At 43.7% G+C, this 25,794-nt stretch overlaps 1 protein-coding gene across 2 annotated transcripts in view; it reads left to right on the top strand.

Moving 5' to 3' along the window:
* nos1apa (nitric oxide synthase 1 (neuronal) adaptor protein a) overlaps positions 1-25,794 on the top strand; it is a 102,126-nt gene that overhangs the window by 40,166 nt on the left and 36,166 nt on the right. For both annotated transcript variants that reach the window (XM_048252017.1, XM_048252018.1), the window contains 3 exons: positions 8,131-8,239; positions 15,920-16,061; positions 17,517-17,674. In XM_048252017.1, the coding sequence (XP_048107974.1) occupies positions 8,131-8,239; positions 15,920-16,061; positions 17,517-17,674 (409 nt within the window). The remainder of the gene's footprint in view (positions 1-8,130; positions 8,240-15,919; positions 16,062-17,516; positions 17,675-25,794) is intronic.

The raw sequence follows: 25,794 nt of genomic DNA, 5'->3' as shown, positions 1-25,794 counted from the left end.
TGGCCTAGATCCCTCAAAGGAGTTCCATAGCTCCTGCAGCAGAGCACAGACAGAGGGCCACAGAGCCTGCTTTGTTATCCAGCACACCATCATCACATGTTATTGAGAAAGAGAGAGACAGACAGAGAGAGAGGGAGAGAGAGAGAGAGAGACCGACAGACATCCACTAGAGGAGTAGCCAAGGTAAATAGACTCCTGTATCCTGGACCGGCTAGTTAAACAGTAAACAGACCTGGTGGCTTGGAGACTCACAGAATGTGTAGCCAAGCACTGGTCGTCTCGGTATATCTATTTTCTGTTATGGAGTGAATGCTCCTATCAGTTTCCTGCTGTGTTCACTGCAGGTTGCAGACTGGTAGACCTCAGCACCGCAGTATTACCAGTGCACAGAACAGGACAACAAGATTGTCAGTGGAAAAAAAAAATGACCAGGCGAAAAAATACACCTTGTGCGTCATTTCAGAAGAAATTAGGGTCCTCAGGGGAGGAAAGGTGAAGGTGGGAAACAGGATCATCATCTTGCCCCAAGGCTGCCACTACAGCTCTCTCTCAGCATCACAGGAAAAAAAAACTTTACCCATTGGCATGCTGAGTGTGTGAGGGCTTTACCCCTAATATCTCTGGCTTACCCTGTTCATCACAGGAGACTTTTTCCCTTTATCCCTGCACCAAGACAAACACTTTTTACCTGACAGAGATTCTACTACCCGAGGCGAAACTGAGCTTGTAGAATCAGTGTAAATCAGCAAGACAAAGCCACCGACTTGAATACCAAAGAGTTGTTAGCAGCTTAAACAAGTGTTCTATGCTTTGGCACAGACTTTGCATCATAGGGTCATGCCATATTTTTCAAGCAGCACAGAATTTTTGTCTTTTTGTCTGATTCATAGCTGAGTTTTTATATCTCTCTGCTTCAGATGACAGTGTGCTGTGGTGTTGGAGACGACGTGAGGCTGGTTAAAGTTGTAGATGGCGATGGCGTACGGGCGCTGCTTGTGGGAGGAGAGGGGGCTGAAATGAGGTCTCATTAGACCTGTCAGCAAAGCATGGAGGAGCGAACGCTCGCCGCTTAATTAGAGACCTCGCTGCCAGTGCCGCGCTCTGAGACGGAGATCCTGCTTGGCACCCGCACTCCCCTGTCGCCTCCCCACGCACGAGGAACCCGCTTAATCACCGTCAATTAAGAGTAGCCCTGCGCTGGAAGGAAAATGTGTGGTTAGACCAGTGGTCATTGGCGAGGGTTTATCGAAGTACAGGCTTGCTTGGGTTGACTTTTGGTTTCTTTAAGGATCATTCTACTGGGATGAAACCTGTGGTGTTAACTGGTGTGTGTGTGTGGTCTGAGATGTAATGAGCAAAGAAACACAGATAGATGTTTGACTGACTCCTTGGGTAGAGACAGGCGCAGCAAATAGTAATATGCCTGTATGCACATAATTGTATCACTGTTAAGGCCATACAGCGCTCTGATGCAGCACATGAGAAATAGCAATATTGGATGTTTGCATAGATGCTGAAATATAGCAATATAGTTTTCAATTGGATGTTTGCATAGATGCTGTAATAGAGGAAGTAGGCCCGAGGGGACTGCGTGTTGTTATGGCCTGTGGGCCGTGTTGAGCTTTGCTGATGAAGAATGTGAAAGCCTGTGTCAGCTCTCATGATGTGCTGCTTACTCATTCGAATGCCAGTCACAACATTTAAGTGTTGCTGGTTGTGTTTTTGTTGCTGAATAGGCGATTTTCTGTTGTTTTCCTTGTTTATTTCTCTCATGTCCACGGCCCGGGCAAATCAAGTAGACACGGCTGTATCATTATCACTGATTTTTGTCATGAATTGAAAAGCCATTTGTTCATAGCCAGTGGGTATGTCTAATAGCTAGTGGATTTGTCTCAAGGTATATAAGTAATAATTGTCACATTGTTTTTGTACATTCAATCTATACATTTTAATTCTGGCTTATTTGTGAGCAGTTGTCCAGATTTGCATAATTCTAGTAACAATAAAAATAATGACTTATCGCCGCCTTCCAAGATACCCAATGTTGCTTTATAAAAGCAAAAAAGGAGGGGTAGGGAAGCGGGGTTAGAGGCCAAAGGTCTTTTGAACATGCCAAGGGAGGGGGCACTGCGTACGTGGAGGGGTAGATTGTTCCATAGACTGAGGGCAACAGAACAGAACACTCTGTCCCCAAATTCTGTAAACGTGGAGGCATATCAGATCTGCTACTTTTAATAAGTGTTGCTAGATAGGTCTTAAGCATTATGCTCATGGTTTTCTGTCTTTCATCTGGTTCATTTACAATGAAACTGTCTTTACTACTCCTAGACCACTGTCCAGCAGTCTCATGTTTGTCCTGTTAACTCTAGTCACTTTAGGCACCTGAATATCTTGTGACAACAGTTCTTTATGCAATACAGGTTAACTCACCTGTTCCCAAGTAGTCTGTGAGCACCTCCACCATAACCACAGTTCACTTTTTCCATCAGCCTCAGACAATTTAAAGCTCCTGTCCATTCTTGTAAAACAAAATCCAATAGAAGTGTTGGGGTTGATTTAGATATACCAGTCTGCACTGGCCTGTGCCTACTTCATTCCCTAACTTCTGCTACCTTCCGCATATCTTTTGCTTCTTCCCTTCAAAGGCTTCCTCAATCGTATTTTCAAAGAGAATTGTTCGCTCAATAAAGGAAACGGTGCACTCACGCTCAGAATAGAACACTGTGTCTGGTCTCATAACAATTCTTTCCAACATCGGCCAGCAAACTCAAATCCTTCCCCCGGCCCCATTTGTCAGGACTGTTTGTATGTGCCTAGTGTCCCCTTTTCTGACCCTCTCTTACAAAATAAATTCTATTCATACTTCTACTCACACCCTGTTCATTTTCAAACAAGCATGCCCCTCCTCTCCGGAAGTGTAGCCTTACTCCATGCTTTCCAATTGTATGCTTGACCCGAACCCTCTGCTCTTCCACTCTGTACCTGGCCAATGATATCCCTATGGTGTAATGTGTCTCATGCATGTTGAACTGCTTCATGTGGATTTCACTACTCTGCTGTCATGGTTGGAAAAGTGTTCTAGACTGTTCTTAGACTGTAATAGTCATCTCCTGATGTGGCCTTTACACATTTAAACTCCTCCACCAAGCTGGTCTTTGTTAACTCTAAAAACGGCTTCTCCATACAATGCTATATTACTTTGACACGCTAAGCCATTTCCTAGTTTCCTTATTCATGATTTTCGTCAGATTTCACATTACCTGGAGAGGAGGTCCTATCAATGGTATGAATAACCTAACATTGAATTCTCCAAGATCTTCAACCTGTCCTCAGTCACTCAACATGGAACTGTACCACTTGCCTAAACTCTTCACTGATTTATCTACACTAAAATTAATCCTCTCATTATCAGTATAAAACATGCATGCATAGATGCACCTCTACATCTCACTTTCATCCTTGCCCATTTTAGATTATCAAGTGAAATGGCTGACAGTCGATCGGTACACATGGGTGGTTGTTGGAAGCTGTATGTAGTCCGTATAAGGTCAGATCAGAGGGACACAGGTGCCGTCCTGCAGCCTTTTACAGTCGGAGCCACTGGAATCCAATTCGTATGGTCTGAGTGCAGTCTCTTTCTGACACATTCTGAAAGCCTAGTCTGACACTAGGTGAAGCTCAGATCTCTATAAACATGTTTAAATCCATGAAAGCCTTTTTCATGTTTCTCTTCAAATATTTACCATCTATTCGTATGGCTTCTCATCAGTGCTGCATATGGTTGCTTGGGTGAGGAGTGCAGTCATTTGAAGTTGGCCTATAAATGGATTTTCATGCATTTGTAATATGCCATTTTCATTATCAGTCTTTAGATCAATATTGAGCCCATCTTTAAGCATGAAAACATTTCCATTTCAAAAGAATCATGTATACTAGATATGTGAGAGAGCTGACAAATAGGTGGATCCTATGTAATCCTCAGGACTGCAATCCTCTATAATCCCCAGGACTGCAAGAAATCTAGGTGTTGTTCTCGACAACCAACTAAACTTCTCAGATCATGTTGCCTCAGTCGCCCAGTCATGCCGTTTCGCACTCTACAACATACGGAAAATCAGGACTTACTTGACTCAAGATGCTACCCAACTTCTGGTTCAGGCAATAGTCATCTCACGACTCGACTACTGCAACGCCCTCCTGACAGGTCTCCCAGCCTGCGCAGTGAAACCCCTTCAGATGATCCAGAACGCGGCGGCACGCCTGGTCTACAACCAACCCAAAAGGGCACATGTTACCCCGCTGCTCATCCAGCTACACTGGCTACCTATGGCGGCCCGCATCAAATTCAAGGCTCTAACCCTTGCCTACAAAAGTAGTCTCCGGTTCTGCTCCCGCCTACTTGAATGCCCTCATACAGACATACGCTACCTCTAGACCGCTGCGGTCCTCAAACGAACGACGTCTAGCTCTACCACCGGTACGCTCAGGCCAATCCAAACTTTTCTCATCTGTTGTTCCTCGTTGGTGGAACACACTGCCAGTTCCTACAAGAGCAGGGACATCCCTCTCCATTTTCAAAAAAATCCTGAAGACCCAGCTCTTTAGAGAACATCTCCTCTCATAGCACCACTTACAACAAGTCTTGCTGATCCTAGCACTTACCAGCCGTCTTGAACTGACACGTAACTGTTAAAAACAGCACTCACTGATGCACTTATTCTTACTGTACTCTACCGTTTTTTAAATTGTCCTAAAATTGTTGAGAATTGCTTTAAAACTTAAACTGTTTACCATGTTGTTAGTCGCTTTGGCTAAAAATGCGTCAGCCAAATGTAATGTAATGCATTAAAGGCATTTACAGTAGAATACATTTTTTAGTAGAACTGTATTTGTGTATTGTTATTTGATTTCTTCACTCAATTAAAACAGCACAACTGCAATTTTATTGATATTACCTGAAATACACAATTAAATAGCATGACTTATGAATGTTTTTAAAATGGAGATATAGTGTTTGGAACCAAACTCTTAATTTTATAATCCCTCCGTTGATATTCTGGGGAAGAATAATACTGAAACAGATATTATTTATCTGGACATTGGATAAGGTAAGTGAAGAAAAATTGCCTGCAGTAAACATGGCCACAGGAAGGGTAGGCTGGCATTTGGAAATGTCTCCTTTTGTTTCAGTGGTAGGGTTTGGAGTCTCATGACACTTTCTCCCTCTCCCTCTTTCTCTTAAAACTACTGATGACATTTCAGGGCTTTTGTTTGCATACAGGGGCCTACAAAAGACACAGTAGGCTGCAGCCACAGGCCCAGTGCGAACTAAGACGCATTAAAAGGCGTCAATAATTCAGTAAGCCTGGAGCATGTTGATTAGTGGAAAAGTGTCCCCCTGCATCTGTAACACGTGTGAGTTGCATTGGTTTAACTTAACACCACTGTAATGAAAGACTTGAGAACAGAAATCAACAGTGAGGGATTCTTCATCAATATAATGCATTTGCAAGTACTTCATCAATATGCATGTGATGCGAGTGCTTTTGCTATGTTGGGTGTCTCCGAAGTGAGCTGAAGTAATGTGGAGAGGAATATATGCACTCTTCCATGAGGGACTTGGCAACACTCTTCAAGCAGTTACTCTGCTGCTTCAGCAACTTATGAAATGTTTATTGTTTATTTAACATTTATAAGAAAACATATGGTGAGTTAAGTAAATAACATTGCAATATTAGTGCATCTTATAGCTCTGAAAGCTTAATCGGCATACTTTCTCACCATTTCGTGTTTGTAATGATGGAGCATTTCTCAGAATACAAAAACATCAGACAGAAACTACACTGACGGCATGAGCAAATTATCCCATTCACTCGGGGAACAGTAATGTGATTTTCTCTTAATAATCCAAACTAGTCAAAACATGAGCATGTATTCAAAACAGAATTAGAGTGGAGTTTCAGAGCTAGATTTGTCTTGTGCACGATGTTTACAAAAGGTTGTTGATGATTGATGATGGTCCGTGCCTCCTAAAGCAACTCTGGCTTAATTGTTAAAGCGTAATTCCAGTCCCCTGGCCTTTATTATGATATTAAAAGTGGTGTCAGGACCACGAGAGTGGGAGAGATTTTTTGGCAGCTGCTGCTTCTCTCAGCGTTGATGAATGCGGAGGCTCGGGAAAGACTCCCTAAACAGCATGTGTCTTCCTTCGAAAGCGCTGAGTCGACATGCAGCTTGGGCTGTCAACAGCAGGCAGGAGAATCAAATTAATGAGAAGCCGTATTTTTGCCCGACCGTTGTTTCACGCCGCCACTGTGAGGTCTTAACACGTTCATTTGAAAATTGCCCACCTGAGCGCTTGCAGACAAAATGCAGCGTTGAACCCGCCAGTTGTCACGTCTCACGCTACCATGAGGTTTTTTTTTTTTTTTTTTTTTAAGCGAATCAGAAATGCCCTCCTGATGCCTTATGCTCCTTTGACACGTCCACTTCTCACCTCACACCACCCCTTAGGCACGGAAGGGCATGTTCATAAAGCCAGACACACATGCAGTACACACTTGACCTCACTTGAAGAATCTCTGGATGATATATAGACCTCTTCTCTGAGCTACATGAGTTTAATAGGAAACAGCGATGAAACAGTGATGTTTGCTTAAAATGAAACAGGGATGCTTGTTTATCATTGATGTATGTTTGTTTTAACTGCCAGGCCCTGTAGTGAGCAAATATGGAGAGATGTTTATCATTATGCTCTGAAGGTCATATCAATTATATCTGTGTCTTTGTGCTTTGCCATAAAGCTTTGTTTAGCTAAACTATTGATACTATAAAATAAATAAATATTTATTTTTCCAACCACCCAACAGAGATGCAAAACAAATATTGATTTAAGTTAAGGCATGAGGTAAATATGAGGGAGCACAAATGATAGCTGTCCTATTAGTGACTTTCATTTGACTGTCCTGTCACTTGATAATTCATGATGGCACAAAGGTGCCTCTGTTGGACCCATCAGCATATGCATGATATGCTACTCTGGGAAAAAAAATAAATGAAAGGAATAAAAAATGCACTGAAAAATGTGAGAATGTTGCAGCATTCTTACTCACAACAGAAGCTAGTGTCATTTAAAAAGATGCATTTTGTTCCCCTGCTTTGTGAAAAGACCACCATTGCAGGGCACTTTAGTGATTCAGATGTATTGAAGTTATTTCGGTTGTCACTTCTCTGGAGCCTTTCTTCCTTTTATTTTCAGCCCAGCTACCCCTTTGATATCCCGTGGCAGCCAGGCCATTTGTCAATTGATAAGGCCATGGAGGGGAAACCCAGTGTTTCACCCAGCTAGTTCAGAGGCCGCTTTCCAAAGCAGGGAATTGATCTGTATCAGCCTGATTGAAGGAGAAGAGGGGAAATTAATGTTTATCAGATTCCCTGACCAAAACGATTGCTTTTCCACTCTTTTACTGGCGAGATGGTCCTCTTTAGATAGGCTTTTCTGTCGGTCAGTTCGGCTGTGGACCTGGAGGTTGGCGCCAAAGATCCTTGATTACTAGCTCCGCTTTAACCCTCTCTGTTGGCGCCAAGCTACAGATACTTACTTACTTTCCTCTCCTTTCATTTACTACTATAGGCTTTGTCTTTGTGCAAATGCATAGAAATGACATGCAGTGAATGGCTTTCTTTTGCCTTGCAATAAATCATTCCAGTTGGTTTCCCGTGACAACACAAAAGGGTATCTATAATGGTCATTGAAAGTAGCGGTAATAGGATCCACATAAAGGTTATTGAGATACCATCTCCTTTGCCATTGTCATTATGCTTGTGTCTTCAGCTCTCTGCATTTCCAAAATGCGAGTTTAAAAGGCTTCATTTTTTATCTTCTGGTCTCCCATTTTAGATGCTTTGCCAGTCATTCATCTATTCACTGTTCTCTAGGCTTGTTGACCTTCAACGCTGTTTAAATGAGCGGTATAATAATTAAACCATTCCTTGTAGCAGACGGCAACTTTGTTATTAAACAAAAATAGTCAATAGGTAAAATACTAGTCAACTTTGCTGAATTTGCTGAAGTCTGTAGAAAATAGGAATTAGAAGATACTAATTATGGAAAACCTTTATGTGTTTCAGGATATTTTACGTTTCCCACGACTCACAGGATTTGAAGATCTTCAGTTACATTGCTAGAGATGGGCAAAGCAATGTGTTTCGGTGCAATGTCTTCAAGTCAAAGAAAAAGGTGAGTCCTCATGTCAAATATAAATCATTCTATTCATATAGCGATCACATATTCCTAAGACCAACTTGAGTCCTTAATTTTGAGTGTGTTTGTCAGTAGATGAGGATGACCAGTAGATATGATGGAAAATCACATCTCCTTTACGTGATAAAGCAATATTCTACTTCATAAAGACATAAATTCAATCTTTTGGAGAGACCTATTCACATGCCACCATACACACACACAAGCACACACACACATACAGGAAAGAAAGAACGATTTTGTGGTGGCTTCAGCACAGTTCCACAGGGGCGGTACCGGTTCCCTGGGCAGTGTAGTTGAACAGTATACGCTGTTCAGAAGCGACTGTGTTATTCTCTCCACTCACTCGGGCAGAAAGCAATACACAAAGCAGGAGCAGTGAAGCATACCCACAACACTCAGCATGTCCTCCACTGCAGTGGTCTACCAAACAGAGAGGCCCACAGTTAGCATGCACGATGACGCACACCCACCCTGCTAACTCACTCAACACAAATGCCAAGAGGGTCCATCTAGATACTCTTTTATTCTCACATGAGTTTCAGCTGTGACCTGAGTGAGTCACTTACTGGTCTTCCACACAGTAAATAGCATAACTGGGCTTGTATTGATAATCATATATGGAAAGAAACCATAGAAACCAATCATATAAGGAAAGAAACAGGTGTGTTGTTATTGTACAGCTGACACATTATTTTGTTATATAGACCCTTTCAGTCTGTTCCTAGAGGGTTTCCAGTTGAAACATTCCAAACCAACACAGATACTTTGAAATAAAAATGAACTGGACCTTAGCCTAATGCTCTACAAAATGATTTTTGTTTGTCTCCAAGTTAACATTAGATCAATGGTGCTTTATGTGCCACTGAAAATGCCTTAGGAACACACATCCTTGTTTATGGTCTGTAGCATTCATGCTATGCTTAGTGAAGTATGAGTGATCTTATGTCTTGGGCGGGTGGGGACACCTTTCTATGTTTAGAAGACGGGGAGGCGATTTGAACTGGTGATTTGAGAAGAATGTGTTTCTCATGCTTGTCTTGCTCGGTGAACCTTTGCTCCAAAGTTTTGTTTTTAAGAGGGCCAGGGCTCAGAGCCACCATGATTAGCTGTGACTCTTCAAAGGTCTGCCCAGGGAAATCCTCATTTTGCGTTGAGACAGGTATAAAAGGAGCCCTAATTGCCCTGTCATTATCAGAGACTACTAAATGACAGTAGCACCCTCTGGGGAATCAATTAGAGCGATCAGGCAGCTTGCGGAGAAGAAGTGCTGCATGGCATCTTAATGCCACCTGAGTGGCTCCCTGTAGGGGGCTCGGCGACACGATCAACTGAGAGCCGGAGCCTCAGATCTGACAACCAGGATTTTCTCCTGCCAGCCTGGTGCCAGAGGGCTGTTCATCTTGCCACCCGTCACCCATGAGGCCGAGGGAAATGGCTGTCCTAACAAAGCACTTAGACTGGCACTGCATCCATCTGCGGTTCTCCCCGCTGATAAAGATTGATAAAGATTAAAGTGGGTCAAGATAAAAAGATCTGGATTGAGATAGGAGTGTGTTTTTTAAATGATGTTAATTAGACTTGTAATGTAATGTATTTGAGAATGACTTGAAGAGAAGCTATTAGGAGGTGAGGTGCCAGAACACAAGCTTTTAAGGCTCGTCTTTCCCACCATCCAATTTCCCATGTGTAAACCACTCCCAGCGAAACTGTGTGATGTTGTTTTTATACCTGTTTTGGTATCACGTAAACAGCCCCTCATCAAAAGATGTTTTTTGTAAATTGGGAAAACAACAGAACTCTAAGCATGCTGTGAAAGGGGGTCTTGTTTTCCACCTGCTCACAAAAAAAAAGATATCTTCCTCTTCCAGTCTGCATCTACAAAGGCTCAATATTCATAAGGGCGGTTTGCTACCCAGTGTCCAGACAGTGGCAGGGCTGGCGTTTTCTTGCCAGCGTAAGTTAATCAGCCGGTGATTAAGCCAGCCAACAAATGAGCGTTTCTCAGGGACAGGTGTGCTACTTCCAGATTCAATTACAGATCACCGCTACCTGCCTCCCCATCCACAGCAGGGAGAAATTACAAAGTGTCGCTCTAAGGCACAGTCTGTCAAATCAGTCACGTCAATAGGTTTAAATATAACTATGAGGCCCAAGTGGAATAGAAACTGCTATTTGTGCAACCTGGCAAGCCTTCAAAGTTGTTGTGTTTCAATGTAGAAAGCTCTCATTTGTGGCTGACACACCCGTGAGGTGAGCAGCTGCATAGACAAAACTTTAAATGCTGGCTGACACTTTTTTTGTCCATGTCATGCTCCTCTAAAAATACATAGGTCCACGTAGAAAGATTAATGGCTAGTCAAACTGGTGTTATTTAATTCCATTAATTCACGAATACTAGTGTGCCAACATGACGATCCAATAGAATAATGATTAATTTGCCATTCAAAAGCTATGTGGGTAAGCATTAAGAGCCCATCATGAGAACTGCAGTATATGTCACTGTTGTCTGTTTTTTACGGAGCCCAGGAGGTGTCATTGCCAGATATTTTTGTATATCGAGAGAATGTGCGCTAATTTTACTAAATCGTGCACACATTTTACTAAATTGAGCTCTCAATTTAGTAAAACGTGCGGACGATTTAGTAAAATGTGCGCGCGCTTTACTAAATACTGTGCTCATTTTACTAAATTGTGCTCTCAATTTACAACAATTAAATTGAAATTTAGTAAAATGAGCGCACTATTTAGTAAAGCATGCACACAATTTACTAAATCGTACGCACGTTTTACTAAATCGTGCGCTCGATTTATTAAATTGAGAGCACAATTTAGTAAAACGTGCACACGATTTAGTAAATTGTGCACACAATGTAGTAAAATGAGCACACGTTTTCTGGATATATACCAAAAAATATCTTGCCATGAACCCTCTAGCGTTCCGTAGTTTTTGATGCCAAGGCCCTGTTACATATTGGACACCTGGTGTTTTTTCCCTCCATTGGCTTCCATAGAATTAAAGCTGCAACAACTATTCAATTAGTTGTCAACTATGTAATTGATCGTTGGCTATTTTTATAGATAATTTTTTTATGATATGTTAAAGAAAATGTAAAAACTCTCTGGTTTGAGTTTCTTCTATTTGAATATTTAATGTCATCTTGGGTTTCGGGAATATCCTAACATTTTATAGACTCAACAATTAATCAATTATTCGAGAAAACAATCAACAAATGAATCGACTAAATAATCGTTTCTTGCAGCTGTACATGGAATGATGGCTGAGTTGCCAGAGTTGCTAGACCTACAGTATGTATCTGCCATTGTCAGTGTAGCCTGAGATGTCCTTGTAGTTCCAGGCAGGACCTGCTGAAGGTAATTGCTCTTCAGACTGCGGGTCTTTGCCTGCCTCATTTCACTCTCCAGTGTCAGTGTTCATTACCAGCCGGCCATCAAGAGCCATTCAAGTAATTACCCATCAGCTCTTCTCATTTCGTTCTGATAGTCCACATCTAACTGTGGATTGATAATGTCTCATTTTGTTTTACCCCCAGACATCATCTGCCATTACAAAAGCATTTGTTAGATTAAATGATTTGAATGATTTTTTTGTTCTCAACCTGTCGGTCTTAATACATGGCCTTGCATTTAGTGATGCCATTATCTTACATCAATAAAAAATTGAAATGATGTCAATGTCTGTATGTCCACTGCGGTGACAAGGTTTCATAAACAAGATGTATTATCTGGAGTGGGATATTTAATACTGCAGCAGTGGGGGAATCCCTGGGGCTCTGAGGGGAAGATGATGAAGAACGCATGGGATTCTTCCTGACACCTTGTGCTGTAGGACCACTGCTGAAGCACTCTGCTATCTGCTGCCATAATTATTCTCTACCCAAGCCCCTCCTGACAAACCCAGCTGCATAGATAAAGGGCCAGTTCTACAGGAGAAGTCATAGTATTAGTAATGCTGGACATGGACGGCATTTGGGATGTATGTCGGGGGGGCAAGGCATCTCAGCCAACTATCATCCCAGCCTAATCACCAATATCAATCAGATCGGACATTAGCTGGGTCCCCATCCAGCTCTTTAATACGAGTTTTGACCGTTTTAATAGGAAATTCTGAGCTGCTTGAAATTCACATGAAATTCTCAGGATCCAATAAGAAATTAATTATTCTCTAAACAATGGCAGGAACAGGAATGTATGAACGTGCCCAACTTGTCAAATCAGTTTATCAAAGTGTACAGATCTGCGCACACTCTATAGGTCCACACTATAATTTGAGCGTGAACATGACCATTTCTCCATAAGGGATGTGGTGGAGTGTGCACTTCCTCATTTAGTTTACATGGAACGGGGGCTGCTTTCAAGGAAACCTCCATATCTTGGCTTGGAGGTTGCAATTAAATTGATTTTGCCTTTGCTTGTCAGTTTATGTGAAAAATAACTGTCAAATAGAGTCAATAAAGGAATGCATAGTCGCCTATTGATGCAAACACAAATTCACCATTAAAGGATGACTCTGGTCTAAGAACAACAAGATGATTAGTGTAAACTTTCGCTGAGGACAAAAATTATGTTAATCTGAGTAGTTTTGAGTTATTCCAGTCTTATTCTGTACTGTACCGACTGGACTGGACTGTCATTTTGATCCCCAACGAAGGTTTATACACATTATCATCCAAAAATAGACCCTAGATTGTTCTTAGACGAGAGTTGTCCTTTGAAGTCAGCCTCTCACCCTGCACATAAGAAAGGTACTCTTATGATGAGGGTCAAGCCAATGCTATCTGTGTCAAAGTCAAAGTCAAAGTCAGCTTTATTGTCAATTTCTTCACATGTTCCAGACATACAAAGAGATCGAAATTACGTTTCTCACTATCCCACGGTGAAGACAAGACATATTTGACCAATTTTAAGTCCACAGACAAACATAACATTCAAGTAAACAAAAAAAGTAAGTAAATAAGTAAATAAGAGGGCACATATAATAATAATGAAAAAATAAGAGCAGCAAAATTTTGTTGAAATTGTGCATAGACAGTCAATAAAATACTAGTGCAAATACTGTAAAATACTATAAAATACTGTTTGACCTAAGTAATAAAGAAAGTGGCATAGTGGTGCAAGTTATGTAAGAGCAGCAGAAGTGTTGTGTTTTTTCAGGACAACAACACCAAGTTGTAAAGTGTACAAGTGTGCAAGTGTTCAAGTGTGCAGGTGGAGTAGTGCAGGCGGCCATTGTGGGTCCAATGTCCAGGATGTTATGTAGCTGAGGGTGGAGGGGGAGAGGAGGGAGAGAGTTCAGCATCCTTACAGCTTGGTGTATGAAGCTGTTAGTGAGTCTGGTAGTGCGAGGGCGCAGGCTTCTGTACCTCTTCCCAGAGGGCAGTAGATCAAACAGATTGTGAGCGGGGTGACTTGCATCACTCACAATTTTGGTGTAAGCCTACTTGGTGAGGTGGGTGGTGTAAATGTCCTTCAGGGAGGGGAGTGAAGCACCAATGATCCTTCCAGCTGTGTTCACTATGCGCTGCAGGGCTTTCCTGTTGTATTCAGTGCAGCTTCCGCCCACACAGCGATACAGCTGGAGAGGATGCTCTCAATGGTGCCTCTCGGTAGAATGTGGTCATGATGGCTGGTGGAGCACTTGCTGCCTGAGTTTTCGCCCAGGAAGTACAGGCGGCGCTGAGCTCTCTTAAGCCAGTGATGCAGTGTTGGTGGTCCAGGAGAGGTCTTCACTGATGTGCACCCCCAGGAATTTGGTGCTGCTCGCTCTCTCCACCACAGCACCGTCGATGGTCAGTGGCAGGTGTTGGGTGTGACCTCTCCGGAAGTCAACAACAATCTCTTTGGTCTTGCTGGCGTTCAGCAGGAGGTTGTTGTCCCTGCACCACGTGGTCAGATGGTCGACCTCCAACCTGTATTGAGTCTCCAAAGTAGCCCTTGGTGATGAGACCCACCAGAGATTGTGTCGTCAGCAAATTTCACTATGTGATTGTTGCTGTAGGTTGCAGTGCAGTCATCGTCAGCAGGGTGAAGAGCAGCGGACTGAGCACGCAGCCTTGGGGCCCCCTGTGCTCAGTGTGATGCTGCTTGAGGTATTGTTGCCAACACGTACTACTTGGGGCCTCTGACAGAGGAAGTCCAGTAGCCAGTTGCAGAGGTAGGTACTGAGTCCTAGTTTGTCAAGTTTGCAGATGAGTTGTTGTGGTATTATGGTGTTGAATGCAGAACTGAAGTCTATAAACAGCAATCTCACATATGAGTCTCTTTTTTCCAGGTGGGTGAGGGCTGGGTGGAGGGCAGAGCAGATTGCATCCTCTGTAGACCGCTTGGCTCGGTATGCAAACTGGAAGGGGTCCAGGGTGGGGGGGAGAATGGCTTTGATATGTGACATGACAAGCCGCTCAAAGCACTTCATGATGATGGGTGTCAGTGCCACAGGGCGGTAGTCATTGAAGCAGGATGGAGCAGTTTTCTTCGGTACAGGTATGATGGTGGCAGCTTTGAAACATGATGGGACGATGGCTTGCTTCAGGGAAGTGTTAAAGATGTCTGTGAAGACATCCTTAAGCTCCCCTGCGCAGTCCTTCAGCGCCGCGACCTGGGATGTTGTCTGGACCTGTTGCCTTACGGTGTTGATAGCAGCAAGTGTCCTCTTCACGCTGTCGGCAGAGAGGCACAGGGGCTGCTCATGTAGAGGGGGATGGGTCTTCTGTGGGCAGGTGCTGTTTTGTGCTTCAAAGCGAGCAAAGAAGCGGTTCAGGATAGGAAGATGCAGTCTGATAGGAAGCAAGAATAGATAATAGCCACTATTTAAAAGGGTGTAGATGGGAAAGGTCTGATTAGTATATCACATATATCTTATATAATGTTAGTGACGTGTTTTGCATGGATTACATTTTTGTTTATGGAGTTTTTTGTACAGTTATGTTTTTCATTGATGGTCACATCCTCCACAAACAGAACTGGAAGACTGAAGGTTAACAGTGACAAACTTAGGCCTCTAGATACAGCCAGATGCTCCATCTGTAAAGGCATATGGTGCATCCTATACATCTTGACGTCATCTTCTCAAAAAGAAAAAAAAAATATAACCCACGGTCCCACCACCATCTGCGCTGTTGAGCAGACCTCCAAATTTTATGGTGTTTGCACCTGGCCTCCACCGAGCGCCCCTCTGCCAGGATGGGATAATGACTCCATCTCCATCCCTCTCGTGAGAGGGGGAATCTGCAGATGCTTGCTCTTGGCAGCCAGGCTGTTTTAGAGAGCCGGGTCAGGGAAGGGAGATTCAGGGCCAGCTCTCAGGGAAGAAAAAGCTATTAGAACACCAGCACCTCATCCTGGAGGTGAACTCCACTAATGATGAGGCTTCCAGTTAAGAGCTGGGCAATTTGGCTTTAATTTCCCCTCTCCCAGCGGCACCCTATTGATGAAAGCAACCAGAAGCAGCCCGGTCACTGAACCCAGACTGCAAATACAAAAGTGGCTTAAAGCAGAATAAATAGGTTTTTTTTCTGGCAGTACCTGTGTCTCTATTGTATTGGACCTATGACTTTTGCCATTAGCAGTGCTCTACCAATCAAGCAAATACTGAGTGTTGGATGAGCTCTTTCCCTGTTCTCTCCCTCTGGTGTCCAGAGCCAGGCCATGCGGATAGTGCGGACGGTGGGCCAGGCGTTCGAGGTGTGCCACAAGCTGAGCCTGCAACACACTCAGCAGAACGCAGACGGCCAGGAGGACGGCGATAGCGACAAGACCTGCTCGGGCTCCGAGGTCGCAGGTACACACCATCTTGACTCTTCACACTTCACTTGAGGTCGCTCTTCTGTTCTGTCCCCTCCCCCCCCCCCCCGCCGTTTCCTTCTTCCTCTTGCTCCTCTCAGCGCGGCACCTGCTAAGCAGCCAATTTGGCACTCTAGGCTTCTTAGAAGTGTGTGTGTGTGTGTAGGAGAGAACAAGAGACCGATAGTGTGTGTGTGTGTGAATGCTCTTTTTAATCTGTGGTAATAGGGATGAATGAATGTTAAAAAGAGCTCCTGTGGTGCAGTTAATGCAAGCTGCGAGCAATTCCTGGTGAACCCAGACCAGAGTACGCCTGTTGAGAGCAACGAAATTAGATGCCGTGCGTGCGTGCGTGCATGCATGTACGTACGCGTGCATGCATGTACGTGTCTGTATGTGATGGAGGGTCTTAATTGGGTTTGCTAAAGAGGAAGATGCTTCATGCAGGTACGTATGTAGGTATGTGTGTGAGTGTTAAGGCTGATGTATGTGGTAGCATTTGTAAGAAATAGAAGCAGTCTGTGTGTTGGTGTGAGTGAGAGGTCTGTGAGAGGTTTGATAGAGGATGAGAGGCGTTGAATGAGTGCATGCTCGAGTTTCGGGCCATGATTTCACACACGCCCTAGAACATCTGTGCATGTGCCTTATACCTGTGACGAGCTCTGCCTCGCTTAGGGGTGAGAGAGAGAGAGAGAGAGAGAGAGAGAGAGAGAGAGAGAGAGAGAGAGAAAGGGGAGAGTGAGTGGGAGGCCATCTCTCTCTGTTCACACTTCCGGGGCCCCAGCAGGGTCAATTGTCTCCGCCAGCCTCCACACTCCGAGTCTGCTCGCAGAGCCGCCTCCTTTCACATGCAGATGAGACCGAGCGCAATCACCCACCCACACACACACACGCGCACGCACACACATGCACGTCCTGGCACTTGGCAGCAGTACGAGGTTCCCCCGCGTCACTCTCCACACTGACGCATGATGTCACACTGCCGCTGTTGCTCATCCCACCCCGGCCAGCTCAGATGAGGGCCGTGCACACAGTACTCCTCCTCTGTCGAGAGAAAGAGAGCGCGAGAGAGAAAGTGAGAGACAGAGAGAGACAGAGATGGTGTTTCAGGAGCTAATTGCTCCTAGCCCCGCACAGAGAGATGAGTCGTGGTGGGCTGCCACATTCAAGTGTCATTGTGCAGCACCGTTGTTGAGAGTGAGTGTGTGTGTTTCTGTGTGTTTGTTTGAAGCACTGCATGAATGCTTCAGGACCAATTGAATGGCTGCTTCATCCTCCTCTTCCTTTATCGACTTCCTCTCTGCTTGAAGTGTTTGTCCTGTCCACATCTGAACTCTTATCTCCCTGCCTCTCCCTGCCCCATCTTTAATTTTTTTAAATTAAACTTGTTGAGTGCTGTTGGGGGCGCTCGAGGATTTTTCACCTCACTAAGTAAGCACTGGCTCCCTTCCAGATCGGGAGTTGACTGGTGCGGAGAAAACGCTGGCCGAGGAGACTGACATTGACGCCGTAGAACTGCCCGTCCCAGACAGCACGGTGGACGAGTTCAATCGAGGGGTCACCGACCTCGACGAGGCGAAGAAGGACGACGAGATCCCCAAGGATAAAAAGGTACCACCCACTCTCCAGCAATCTGCTGCAGAACTTTGACATTTCACCCTTTATAGAATGCAGTGTAACTTTATGGATGACATTGAATGTCACAGTGTGAGTTCTTGGCAATACATGTGGAAGTTAATTCGCTGTCATTGTAGCTCTATTTGTCAAAACAGATTTCACATCACACACAAATGCTCTGAGAATTCCAGTGTAGGCTACATATGGCCTTAAATATTCATGGCGCTTGTGTTGAGCTGATGTGACGGATTGGCACGTCTCTGGTAATGACGGCAAGTTTTCAATGCCCGTGAATGATAAGCGGAGACATTGTTATTCCACTGATGGGAGAGTCTGTTTTCCGCATTTTCTAAAGCACTCTCCGCGGAGAGCCCTAATTAGAAAGCTAGGTAAACCTGGGCACCGTTTGGAAAGCAGCACGCTTCTGCCTCCCTTATCCTCTGGTATTGGTTTGCTCCTAATTCATTTCTACGTGTTTGTGCCCTTGGCAGGTTCAAGGCTGCCGTGTGTGTGTGTGTGTGTGTGTGTGTGTGTGTGTGTGTGTGTGTGTGTGTGTGTGTGTGTGTGTGTGTGTGTGTGTGTGTGTGTGTGTGTGTGTGTTATTTAAGCATGTTTTGAATTCAAGGGGAAGGCCCTTTGCATTCAAATGGAGAATGCCGCTCTCTTCATTGCCCCGTTGAAGGCTGTTCAATATCAATTTGAATAAGAGCCCTCACAGGCAGTGCATTCTAATTTCTCCCTACAAGTGATTTTTGTTTCACACTTTAGTTCCTTTGTTTTGTTTGGGGTGAGTGTGGAGGTTGAACTTTTTTGTATACGGCAGGTGAATCCTATTTGGGAATAAAAGAAGTCAAAATAACACTAGGCCAGCCAGGTTATGAGACCATAAATTATCCATACGAATGCAGTCAGTCCTACCAGGCACATAAAGCTGCAAACTCTCAAGCCCCTCCCCCACTACCACCGAGCACCCTCTCATCGAGTTTGTGCTCGTCAGTGCAGACCAGACTGCATCAGACTGTCAGGTCTCACACAGCCCTGCTCTGATTGGACCAGAGGAACCGGGAGCTGTGGATTTTTGCAAAACAAATAATAGGCTCAAAGTGGAGGTAGAAGTGCAGGTTTTTTTCTAAAACCGGCTGATTTATGTTGTTCTATCGGAGCACAGTGTCGGTTTCAGTGAATATGATCAAAAACTGCAGCTTTAAGTTATATATTATGACCATATAGGTCCGCTTCATCTACTACCCAGGCAGCTACAGCACTACACTTTGGGGGCATGAACATGGGGGCTCACAAACATGCCCCCAGAGTGTAGCACTGTAGCTGCCTGGTTGCTTTAACTGCTGGCTGTAGTAACTCGAGCTAGGTAAAACCGATTGTTTTCTGGGTTTTCTCTGTGACCTTGAGAAACGGAGATCTATGTGAAAACTCAGATTTCTCCTTTAAGCCCTGAGTTCAGTGTTTTATTACGTATAATGTCATGAAAAAACATCCTTTTTTATTAGTACATGCTTCACAGCAGATGCGCCACCCTTGTTCCCACCCATCTTGAGATTGTTAAAAGATGGTTGTTGATGTGTGACATGATATCCCTATAAGACATCTACACTATAGATGGATGGATACATGCATGCATGTATGTCCCAACCTGATATTATTTTGCCATAAAAATGGACATCATAAAGGGCTTTCACTCTCTACTGTGGGTTTAAGGTTGGTTCCCTGCACTAACATTACACAGTACAGCCTGGGCACAGAGATCGTGCTCGGGCCATAAATTGAGGCCCCGGGGCAGTCTTTGTCAGTGGGATTGTAGAGGATGGTATTTATGTGGATGTTTGATTGAAAGCAACAAGCTGTGAAACACTTAAAAACATGAGTGCTGGTGTGAGGGGTCTCTGTTTTCCTGTCCTCCTGGGGACTGTGTGAGCGTGATGGATTACCAGTCCATGAATCAAGATGCAGGCTTCACTCACCGTGTGAAAAGGTGGTGCTTCGGATATGACCTATTAAGCTCTTCCCTTGTTGTCATCAGAAGCCTCATAAAAGAACAACACGCATGCAGACAAGGCCAGGGTCTTCATTTTCAGTCAGTTCATACACAAACAACCACATGATGCTTCACCACATAATTACTGTTTTCCTATTCCTCTTTAAGGTTATATTATGTGTGTTAATAATCAGTCTTTTGCATTTTGAATCAATCAATCGTGTACTACCTGTGTAAGCTAACATCATTTGTGTTGCAAATGAAGGTGTGTGTGTGTGTGTGTGTGTGTGTGTGTGTGTGTGGTCCTTTTTCCCAGCCATCCCCAGCTGTCTTGTTGTTTTTTTGTTCTCAGAGAAGCAAGAGAATGAATAGCTGAAAGATAGTTGCCCCCTTGTTTGTGGTGCAGGTTCCTGCTGCTGCTGTTTATAAAAGTAAATCACTTTTTACAACAGTGCACCCCTCTCGTAGAGGCTCTTGCCTTCAAAGAAAAAAAAGCATGCAGGCAACCCTCCAGCTCTTTGTTAAATAATTAAAAGGAGGGACTTTTTCAAATCAAAAGATTGTTTCCACTTCATGAGTAGTTTGAGTGTGTCTGCGGTCGATAACTTCACACAAAGCCTCTGAATTAGTAATGGCCTTCAATCAGTCCTGCCCAGGCCAGAGCTTTACGTCTGCTGTGCCTACCAGGTTTTCTCTCAACCTCATCATTTAAACCTTGCCCCAGCTCCATTTGCAGGAAAACAAAATGTTAGTCAGGTTTTTACCCAACAATTTCACATGAAATTGATACAGTTATGTTCGATGTCCCTGCTTTGAATATTGAAAAGCTGCAATTTAGGTTTCTGTGTCAGACCGTGCTGTAGCCCGTTATAGATTATCAGTAAGTGCCACTCTGATGGCCATGGCGTGCCACTGTCCAACCTATCTGTATTGAACAATGCCAACAGTGTGCCAGAATTCTGCCCTTCTTAGTCCTGGGGCACTGGCTTCTCCAAGGACACGAAACCGCCTGTGCCAGCTGATGAGATTTACCCCCCCTGCAGGTCTGTGCTGAATCACTGGGCAGACTGGACCATTATAGGGCATCCTGTTTCAGCACTGTCCACTTCAATTTGGAAATGGGACTTTTTTACGATGTGCCCAGTGGCATGTCTGAGAAAGATGCATTAGTTCAGTGGGTGGCACACAACCGAGTGAAAAACTGTTGTTTGGGTGATATTGCTCCTTTTTGTCTCTTGCCCCGAGCTCTAAGGTAGTAATTGACCTAGCTGTGCAATATTTGGGCTGTCATTCAATAGTAATAGCCTCAAGTGTAGTTTATTTATGAGGAGTGGAATTTATGTAGTTCTCACCGTGTGTGTGTGTGTGTGTGAGAGAGAGTTTCAGCAGTAAGACCTGATGGAGGAGGTCAGTTACACGCCACAGCCATGCCTGCTAAAGGCTGCTCTCAAACCCTCCTCATAAAACACACCACGGACAAAAAATGTTTATGTTTGTATTAATAGAGAATAGACTGCGTGAGTGCAGTTGTTTGGGATTTTGAGTGCAGAATGGGTATGATCATTTTCACTGACTGAGCTCATATTAAAGAAGTCTGCTGTCCTATACTGTCAGGTCAGAAATAGGCTACTGCAGCTCTCTTGGATCACAGAGTTTACCAACACAGAGAGCACATCTGTCAGTATTATCAGTCAGAATGTGTTAGATTAAGTTTGATTTATATTCTTTCTTTTAGAGTCTTTATTGTCCTATAAGGATATTCTTTTTCACACATATTATTCTTATTATATTCCATGCAGGATATCTACAGCCTCATACATATAACATATAACATATAACATAACACACCCCATAACATATAACATATAACACACCCCATACCCCATACCCCCCTCTCCCAAGTTTCCCTCCCTCCTCAACACCAAATAAGCAAAAAGGTGGACAGTACAGACAACACAAAACACAAAAGAATAGGGGGGATGGATGATTGTCACAGGAGTTTGTGAAGTGCAGTGATATGCGAGGAAAGATGCCCTTTGATATTGTTTCACTAATTGAAATAGCACTGAAACCAGCCACCCTTTTCATCTCACTTTTTGTAAAGATAGTAATTGAACATTGATTAAGTCATCAGCATAAATCTATTCTGTTATTTTTGCCATCTACACATTCCTCTGGGCCATATTTAACTGCTGGCTGTAGTAACACGGTGACATTTTCCTCCTGAAGTTTTGATTCAAAGCAAATTAGCATCAACTCGTAGCACAGGGCCATCATCCCACACTGATCTAAACCCACTCTACTCAGGTGAGTCATCTATTTTGTATTGACCATCATCCCAGGAGCACTCCATTTCAACAATTTGTAAGAGGACTTGATGGAACCTGAGTCACGCTGAGCCACATGATGTTTTCTACGTTGTAGCAGAGTGCCAGTGAATCAGGCATTACATAAATTGGACTCTTTAATAGCACATTTATCTAGATGACGCAAACATGATATCGATGGAAGATATTGTGTTGTGGGCAGTGTGGATCCTTGCACAGTTGGGGCGGTACAGGTTGGATATTATTTTGGTTCACACAAAATCAGATTTTTAAGTGAATGTATTTGCCTCTGGTGGTGGTGATTTCTGAGTCCATATTCTGATGAAAAGAGATGGAATGTTATATTCTCTCTGCCGCCTCCCCAAAGTCTGTTAGCAATTAGGAAAAGTGTTCTTGTATTTGTCTAACTATAGTTTCTGACTGACTAACCCAAGATGAGTTCAGGATCAGTCATTAGGATCTTCAGAGGCAGCGGTATATCCATACCAATTGGATTTCACTATATCCAAAAGAGAAAGGCTTTAGATTTCACTGTTTGGAAAACTACTTTAATCTTGTTTTTGCGCCTTAAAGGTGCCATGTGTAATGTCCACCAAAAAATCAATTCATACTCCACCTTCCATAAAAGATGGGGGCAGTATACCTCCAAAAGGTGAGTTGGTCTACCCTAGAGTAAAAACCGAGAAACGTGCATTGCAGTTTGGCTGGCGGTTATGTTGCCTGCATACCGCCTCCCATGGCCGAAACTGGTATTATGACACCTGTCGGGCTGTGGCTAGTAATTTAGCATGCTAATTCAGGTTGATATCTCTGCAGCACTATACCTTGTCATTTTTTTAATGACATCATCGCCCTTATTTCTTCTCATTCTTTTGATGCGTGTAGCTCATTTTTTTTTATATTTTTACCTCAATTCTTACACATGGCACCTTTTAATGTCATTGTTTATGCATCACAATTTACTCTAGTTGTCAATTTACCATTTATTTTATTACCGTAAGCCTGTAGCACATTGCCAGTATAGTCCAAAGACTGAGTGTGAAGGCAGAAGGGCAGGTGTGAGGTAAGAGGTGAGCTTTCCTCTTTGTATTTATTGGATTTTTATCTCTAGCTTGTGCCTGCACTTATTTAACAGCCGAATGACAAAATGGCCTGGCTCCCTGGGAGGCTCTTTGGAAAAGATGGGGCTCCCCTGTGGGACTTTCACCTGGCAACAGTTTTCACTGTGCCGACCAAACAGAAACAGAAAAAAAACAGAAAGGCCTGCCATACATGAGCAGTTCTTGGAACCATAATGTTCGTTCTTGCCTGTTGAGGGTTGCTAGGATACACATTTGACACACCAGATAAGATGTAGTGTCCTAATGATGTCCATGAGGGGCAGTTGTAGCCTAGTGCTGCCAGCAGTGTGATTTGGTGAGTTGGTTTTGGCATCAGCTGAACCAGAGTTAAACCAGCATGGATGTTTCAAGAATTCAAGGTGTCAAAATTATATTCACATTATCTTAAAAAGCACAGTGTACTAAGTATGACATTCTTATTTGAGTGCCCTTCCACAGGCTAGACAATAAGCTTTAAAGAAGTGCAAAATGATAATAAAATGCTATGGAAAAAAAAGTATACTGTGTCTGACGTTACAGTCACATGTGAACAACAGGTAGTACAGGAACACGCTCAGAAGACTGCCCTATGCATAACATGCATTCAGTTCCATTAGAGAGTGGATTCTCTGTCACATTGGCTGTATCTTGTGCACTGCAGAACTGTGATTCCATTCCACCGCTGTGCTCAAGGCTCACACAGGTGGTGGTTTTTGGGGCGTCCTACTTGCATTTCTTGTTGTTACGCAGCATTGTCTGTGGACTGAAATGCTTGAATGCCATCCCAGATCTTATGACTCACCGAGTGAAAGCAGTCCTGCAGTTTTACTGCTCACGTCATCAGCTCCATGCACTTCTGTGTCTTTGGAAGCAGGAAGCAGCAGCATCATGTTGTAACCGTGATCAAGGGTGTTGGCCTCAAGCCGCTCATAGAGCAGGTAAACACTTGCTTGGTTGAAATTACCTGAAGTAATAAACAGACTCTCTGGGGGTGTGAGTCCTTGTATCTGGTGATGGCACTGTTAAGTTCACCGAGAGCCTAATGTTCTCTTTCAGGGGAAGGTTCTTTTTGGCATTGATGCCAGAATTGAATTTAGAGATTCTTGTTCAGTTCTACTGATCTACTAGTTCACCTTGTTCCATTGGCCAAGGTCTCTGGGAGAATTTCCAGGCCACAAAAAATAAAGAGACCTGCATGGTTAGCATTGCGAGCATAGTGTTACTCTGGCCTCTCACCACGATCGACACCCCTCACATATGTGTGTGTGTGTGTGTGTGTGTGTGTTACACTAGTTCACATCAATGGAAATCGTAGGCAAAGCAGCATGTCAGAAGACAATGGATCGTCTGCCATTGCAGCAGCTGATGGATGACAAGAGCAAGATTCGAGTCACAGGTTGCAAAAGAGCGAGCCTGTTCTCTATCAGCATAGTTTATCTGTCTCCCTCACCTCCCACCACCCCACCCTCACGTGTCTGTCTCACCCTGACGCATGTGGATGTCTCTGCTGTTGAGATGGATTGGCCTGATTAGGGCTGGCAAGGACATTTAAAAGACTCCGGAATAAATAAGGGCACTCTTTTTAAGATGGCTGCTGCCTGCTAGGCTGATGCAGGGTATGGGACTTAGGCGAGGGCTACCTCAGCTGTCCCCCCGGCCGCGGTCTTAATCTCATGGCTGCGTGCAGCGTGGAGAGTCAGCTTCCGGCCATGCCGTGAAGGACACACATCTCATTGGCAGTCTATTGCCGGAGATATCCACTTTGCAGACTGCAAAAGTATGGCACCTTCTCATGGAATCGTTTAGCTGCTTTGTGACTGTTCAGATGCGATAGCCTCAGACAGAGATGAATGTCCTCCAAATTGTGTTTGTCAGTTAGGTTCACCAAATACCAAAGTCTGTGTTTGTTTGTTTGTTTGTTTGTTTGTTTTCCCTTTTGGTATAAATATCATGTAATCTTTGCTTGATGTCCCAATGAGTGAAGCTCCACAACTCTGCAGAACGATGGAACCAAGCTCTAATTCCCAAAAATAGAGAAATTGTTTAAATATTCAAACAGCACATGTAGGCTCAGCTAAGTCTGTCTAACATGTGAGCCCAGAATAATAAAGAGGGATCATGTCTGGACTCAAAGTGAAGGAAGGTTAAGTATTGATATTCAATATCACCTTGGCAAGTTATTTTAAAAACCTGTCCCTTTATAGATGGCTGCATTTATGCTGTGTGGCAGAGTAGCTTGGATGGAATCGGTAGCCAAGGCACTTTTAGTGGTTTTGAAAGCCTATGTGGCTGTGATTTTTAATCCAAGATAGGACTCATAGAAGATGGAGTGATTGAACGAGGCTAGCCAAACCCAGACCTCTTACCCGCCTGGATGATTCCTGTGTTGGGTCTCAGAGCAGATTTGTCAACTCTGTGCACCTGCTATTTCCAATACTGACCATTCAATCAGCAACTCAGCTTCATGCAATTTTAATGTGGCCCCAAAGCAATCTGATGGAGAATGCAATAATAGCTGGATAACGGGCTACAATCTTACAGTCAAAGAGTGCAGTTATGCATAAAGTCTGTCCCACGATTCAGATATTTTTCCCTCTGTGTCTCGTTCGCATCTTTTTTTTTTTTTTGGAGGTGTTTTTTTTTTTTTGTTCTTTCTTTTTAATTTGTACCATCCTGTGATACTCCATGCAGCTG

The sequence above is a fragment of the Alosa alosa genome, chromosome 9 (assembly GCF_017589495.1).
Source record: "Alosa alosa isolate M-15738 ecotype Scorff River chromosome 9, AALO_Geno_1.1, whole genome shotgun sequence".
In the NCBI taxonomy this organism is placed as follows: Eukaryota; Metazoa; Chordata; class Actinopteri; order Clupeiformes; family Clupeidae; genus Alosa; species Alosa alosa.
This window is presented reverse-complemented; position numbering and strand designations above follow the sequence as displayed.